The 6314-nt window shown below is 33.0% G+C and overlaps 1 protein-coding gene across 1 annotated transcript in view; it reads right to left on the bottom strand.

Annotated features, from left to right (window-relative positions):
• The window catches only part of LOC106470706 (soluble guanylate cyclase 89Da-like), a 23788-nt gene that overhangs the window by 14884 nt on the left and 2590 nt on the right, over window positions 1-6314 (bottom strand). Inside the window, exon 2 of the mRNA XM_022400174.1 lies at window positions 2698-2867. Coding sequence (XP_022255882.1) covers window positions 2698-2867 — 170 coding nt within the window. The remainder of the gene's footprint in view (window positions 1-2697; window positions 2868-6314) is intronic.

Here is a 6314-nt window from a genome sequence, read left to right as displayed (position 1 = left end):
TAATGAAGACAACTTTATACGACTGTCTAATAAGGAATATGTTATTAAAAATTATAATGATTAGAATATAGTAATTCATCAGTGTGGTACCTTACTTTGTTAATATTTTAGTACAAATAACATCTTATGAGTTTCGGCAAGCGTGGAATATTTAGCACTACTCTTCGATATTTCTATCCAGAGATATATTCTTCTCTTATCGGAGATGACGAAAACTATCCAGCACATTATAAGTTATCTCAGATATGGCCAACGTTTCAAATCTCGAGAGTCTAAAACATAAATTACAAACGACAAGAAGGCACAACTGTCGAAAAACAGTGGCAAGTATTTGTATCAAGTTCAACAATGTAATTTTAAATGTGTGTTTGCATGTGCTGTACAGGTCGAGTGGCAGTGATCAGAATTATCAGTTACACGCATATAACCTGAGGACTCCACTTTTGCTTCGTAAATATATGAACTCCACAACTCTCCAGTTAATGGTTACTTGGCGTGTCATAATAAACTCCAAGTACTTAGCTAGTCGAAAGGCTTAGTCAAAAAGGAAAGCTATTCAAGATTAGGTATGAGCACGGAAAGTATTTACATAAGCTAGCACAAAGAGACCCTGTTCTGTCTACCACAAACATTTCATTGTCAGTCTGTAATACAAACTCACTGTGTGGTATCTTTACAGATACTTATCTGTCCTCTTGGACACACTTTCCTCATCCTTTCTGACTTTCAAACCAAATATGCTGCTATATTTAACATTTGGAAACTTACGCTATAACATACAACGAAACGATGTCGAAATACACGACTAAAGTTGCTTGATCACGAAACTTCATTGCAAAGTCTGGATTTTATAACTAAAATAATCAAGCAGAAATAGTAGAAAAGAAACAGATCTGTTTTTGTTCAATGAGATATTTTAATAATTCATATTTTTCTTTAAAATCGGAAAAATGTGTTATTATTATGTGAAAAATGACAGATTTGATATATATATAGTCAAATAGTTTGTTTTCAGATACGACTAGAATGATTTGTTTTTCTTTCTATTGACTATAGAAACAACTTTAGTAATAACCTCACTTTATAAAGTAAGTTGCTGTTTTTTTTTTTGTCTTCGTAGAAACATCAAATTGTGACCCTAAGAAAGTCGCTCTTAATAATTTTTATTTGTAATGTATGATTTGCTTTTAAGAACTATTGCAGCATTTGCAGTCTTCTGAAGGTTAAAAGCTCAAATTGCAAAATAATATAAACAACAAAAAACAAATACGTATAATCACGTTTGTTAGAAACATTACTTTCATACAAATGTTCCTTTTAATGGCCATTCTTCACAATTTTTCTAAGAAACCAATTTTGCCCCCCAGTGGCACAGCTGTATGTCTGCGGACTTATAACGCTAGAAACCTGGTTTCGATACCCGTGGTAGGCAGAGCACAGATAGTCCTTGTGTAGCTTTGTGCATAATTAAAAACAAACAAACGAAACCAATTTTATTAATTTACTTTAAGGCGTTTTTTTGTAGACTCATTTTAGAAATCTCTCTAAGCCTAATGTTCACGAGTTTCTTGTCTCTAATTATATTAATATTTTCTACATCAATAACTGTTACTTCCAAACCTATGAGAAAAGTCCGTATATGTTGGTTCTAATTACTGCAAATAATATTGATAATAAGGCCTAGTAAATCATATATCAGTTTTAACCATGATTTAGAAGTGTATAGAATAGGCTCTAATAAGAAACACAATCTTTAGCTGATTTAGCGTTGTGTACTCGATATATGTCTTTTCTTGGCCTGCGTCTCATATCAATTTTTATTACGCCTTGTAATGCATTTCAGTACCGCAGCGGTATCGTTCCCATTTCTGTGGTATGCTTTTACAAGAACTGTTCTAAGCTTGCCAACTTATTGATTGTACACTGGGGAACTGAAGTTTTGCAAATCTATCAATCTTCCTTACAGAAATACATGTGTTTAGTGAAATCTAAGAGAGCCTATTTCCTGCTTCTTCTAAATGTCAACTTTATTTTTCGTACTTAAACGCGTTCATCTTCTATGACTTTAATAAATACTTTAAAATGCAACTTGTGCAATATATACATATATATGAAAGAAGCATTACACTGGAACTGCCATTGTCGGCCCTAGCTGTCAGCTTGATGTCATAACGGATAACGCCTGTGGTAATAGCACCCAAATGCGTTGGAGATATCCCATCTATCAGACAAAATCCAAACGCTGATGGCAAGCTAGTCAGCTATCATGGAAAATCAATTAATGGTATGGAGCTGAGTGCTTAAGCCCACAAACACCTTAATGACTTATAGAAATACCACTAAATACGAAAAATACTTCTAATATATAAAACAGCAAAATGAAACCAAACACAAAGAAGCAATGCTACCACATTATTCAATACTTTTTCCATGATTTTCCTTTAAAGCAAACATTAAAAATATTTCATTTATTCATTAAACATACTGGAAAAGAAAAAAAAAGGTTCTATATGTAGTGTTGATATCACTTTATATGGTTTTTAGGGTCTGAACCTTTTTTTTTGTCGAATATTTATGTAAGTATAGATAATTAGAAGTTAACTTTGTAATATTTTTCGTTACTTGTTAACATTTTGTAAAATGTCATACCCTTGCGATATATGTTACACTCCAGCTTTAACTACAGTGTGTACTTACAAAGGAACACAAAGAAAAATAACAGCGTCCCATGACTCCAAGTGACGTAATTGGCCTTTTAGAAGTAGGTTCCGGGTGGAGGCGCTACAGCGACGGTCTTCAACTTTTTTCCTCTCAGAGCATGAGTTTAAACATTCCAGCTCAACAACCACCTTTTGAAGCGTCAAGACCTGAAAAATATAAAGCACATCTTAAAACCTTGTTTCGTATTGGATAGATACGTTACGAAAAGTGACCGGAAATGCAGTTGTTCTTCCTACAAATTTTTTGTTTCTTCTGACACAAATAACTAGTTATTGTATCGAAATAATCAATAAATAGCTGGAAACAGTTAGTACTCCCAAGTTCAATACCCTGCGATTGTTTTTTTTTTTAATTAATTTAGCATTCAGTAAAAAATAAATACAAAAATAAGTTGCATGCAGTTACTTGGCGTTGTTTTAGAATTTGAGCAGATGAGAAATTTATTAACGAAAGAAACGAGTGGAATTTTGTTGACTGTGGATTGCATAAGTGTGCAGTAATTTCCCCAAAAGTAAAAAAAGAATATCTCAGAAGCTATCATGTGTGGTATAAAACGTTTTCACACGGTCTATAAAGTGCTATGACATTACAAAGAAGCACTCATATCTTTTGCAAATAATGCTAATGCATTATACATATACAAGTCTAACACCTTATATGGGTAAAATACATTGGACAGGCTGATAGATAAAATTTCTACATAGTGTATTTAGCAAGTATACATTAAACATGTCATACTCCCCCACTTTGTTCATAATAAGATACTTTTTATACTTAACACACCAAGCTTGCACACATTTCTGTTTTACACACATCTAAAAGTGAATACAACCCTGTAAACTATTTATCCCAAAACACCATATTAAGAAGCCCAGTAATGTTCTAGCTGTGGAACTGATGAAAGTGGGTGTAAGTCTTAAATTGACTATTTATAAGACCTAAACCAATAAAAGCTTTATTCTGTTGAACTTGAAAATAGTCATAACATTATTTGCACAATTCAAGGGTTGTAAAATAACTCCTTTAAAAAAGTTGTTTTTTATAGTCCTTTGTTACCGCAAAATGACACAAACATCACAGTTATATCATTGATGTCCTACATGTTTAGCATTTAACATATGAGGCTTTACTGTATATAGAAATAAACAAAGAGACTGTCATTGTGTGGTAATGGAATAGGCAACATTCAGATTTCATGTCTGTAATGTGGTAAGGTTATAAAAGCTCAGACAGATTACGATATTTCTATTTTGCTCACTTTTGCGTACAAAAGGCAAATTAGTTAACTGTAAAATTTAACATTTAGTCTTATTTATCGATTGATACTTGTTTTATGTATAAAGATTCTAGCTAGTTTTAAGCTCGACATAAGCCTTATTTTAATTAACTTTTAATCTTACTAACAGAAATACCCGCCCTTCGGGCAGGTATAACTTTTAGTTCCTGCGGAAGGCTATTGGACCTGCGACCTTTTCTGGAATTGTCTGACAGTTACACAACAGTGCACTCATACTTGACATTAAATAATGTTCACCATCCACGAGAAAAATGATTTTATTGGAATTTTAGTTTTAAAATGAGCTATCATCACAGACTTACATCACAGAGTTGATTTTATTGAAGTATTTCTTTGTAGACGCAATGATCAAAGAAAGTACCTTGCTTTTCTGTTGCAACACTCATGAGATGGTGATGATCGATGCGGTAGTTTCCGAGATCCGAGTTTTAGACGTATACATCGCAAGCTCCATTATAATAAGATTTAAACTTGCTTAGCATATAAATAAACACCATGAAAAGTGATACCTTCAAACGTTATATTGGAGGTGAAAAGCAGCTTGTCACTATATAAGTAAATTGTCAATGTGGGATCCAAGTTGTTTACCATGAAAATTTACAGAATCCGCTCACAAAACGCAAAAATGGTTCCAACAAGAATCATACAAAACTTTGACCACTTGAAAATATTGAAAGCGTTTGGTTAGGAGCTAAAACAAGTTTATTTTTCAAAATAAAAACATTTACGATGGATCAACAGTATAGCATCACGTATAACTTTCTCTAAAAGATATATTAAATAAACATCGCATAAAAGCATGCTCATTTCTCTTAGTTCAAGGTAAACATTTACGATACTGTACATGATATTTGGTTTTAAGATAGTTTTCAAGTCTATTTCTCCCATTACGCTGTTTACTGCGTAGTACCCAACACAAAAAATATTCAACGAGTATGTATGTAACAACCGTTATAATTCGGATTTAAGGTGTAACTTGCTGTGGCTGTACTTGACCAAACGCGTAAGATATTGATCAAATGCTAGTTGACCAACACGTAAATCAGTTCCTTGTTCATAATATTTTATCTGTAAAGCGTCACATATTGTTGGTTCTTTATTAGTCTGTGTGCTATGCTTATATAGTGTTCACACGTACAGTAACTCAAACAACTAATCTGAAAACACATACAATCGAAATAGGATACTGCTCCGGGGAAGATAACTTTTGGATCACCTCCAACATTGTTGAAAGGAATCACTGATTAAAAACATTAACTTTTGAAGTCCAGTTAAAACTACTATTTAACAATGTAATGCATAAGTGTTACAAAAATGCGTTCTTCAGAAAATATGTTGTCATGAATCTTTAAACAAATTACACTTATAATACTAGAAAAAATTGCCTAAAATTAATTAACCGTAAACATAATTTTGAAAGATATTTAAATACCTGAAGAGCCAAATTGTTTAGAAATGTTATTATTAAATATATATATATATATATCAGTAATTTATTCATTTAATTTGAAATAATCATATATATATCACGTCTACCATCGCAACAAGTTTGAATGCGTCAGCTGAAATAGGTATTTCTTATGAGATCGCGATATGTCTTCCAATTATCAACATTGAAGTACGTTTTCCGTGGCATGAAATTAAATAGTCATTAGGACTAAGTATCCATTCCACCCGAATGACAATTTCCAGACGATTTCTATGTAAAAATAGTGCTTACATAACTTTATTAACCCTAAGATGACGCTTACCTTTGCAGGAGAGAGATTATTATTTGTTTGTTTTATGTAGCTATACACAATGGGCTACCTGTGCTGTACTCACCACAGGTATCGAAACCCGGTTTCTAGTGTTATAAGCACGTAGACTTACCGCTATGTCACTAGGGGTCGAGATATTATTGAAATGAGACAAATCTCCCTGCTTATCTATATGAAGAAGTATTTGATAAAGTGTTACAGCGACTAACTTTTGGTTGTTACATATACTTTAAAGGTCAACTGTTATATAGTGAGTCAATATACGTAAAGTGGCGGTTTCTGGGTATTGCAGATATTGTTAATATCTTGTGAATTGTGTTTCACAAGAGGATGCTTCTGGTGGCTACATATCTTTTCGGGTCTGTGTAGCAATAAATAAGGTCTTGAATATTTTGTCTGTGCCCCTTTCAGCCATTTTACACAGATATGAATAGATTATTTGAAATCACCAGTTCCTTTATTTTTTGCGCCCACTGCAACAGTACAAATAGGGCCCGGCATGGCCAGGTGGATAAGGCGCTCGACTCACAATCTGA

The sequence above is a fragment of the Limulus polyphemus genome, unplaced genomic scaffold (assembly GCF_000517525.1).
Source record: "Limulus polyphemus unplaced genomic scaffold, Limulus_polyphemus-2.1.2 Scaffold107, whole genome shotgun sequence".
Classification (NCBI taxonomy): Eukaryota; Metazoa; Arthropoda; class Merostomata; order Xiphosura; family Limulidae; genus Limulus; species Limulus polyphemus.
The sequence above is the reverse complement of the archived record's forward strand: the minus strand, read 5'-3'. Positions and strand labels throughout refer to the sequence as shown.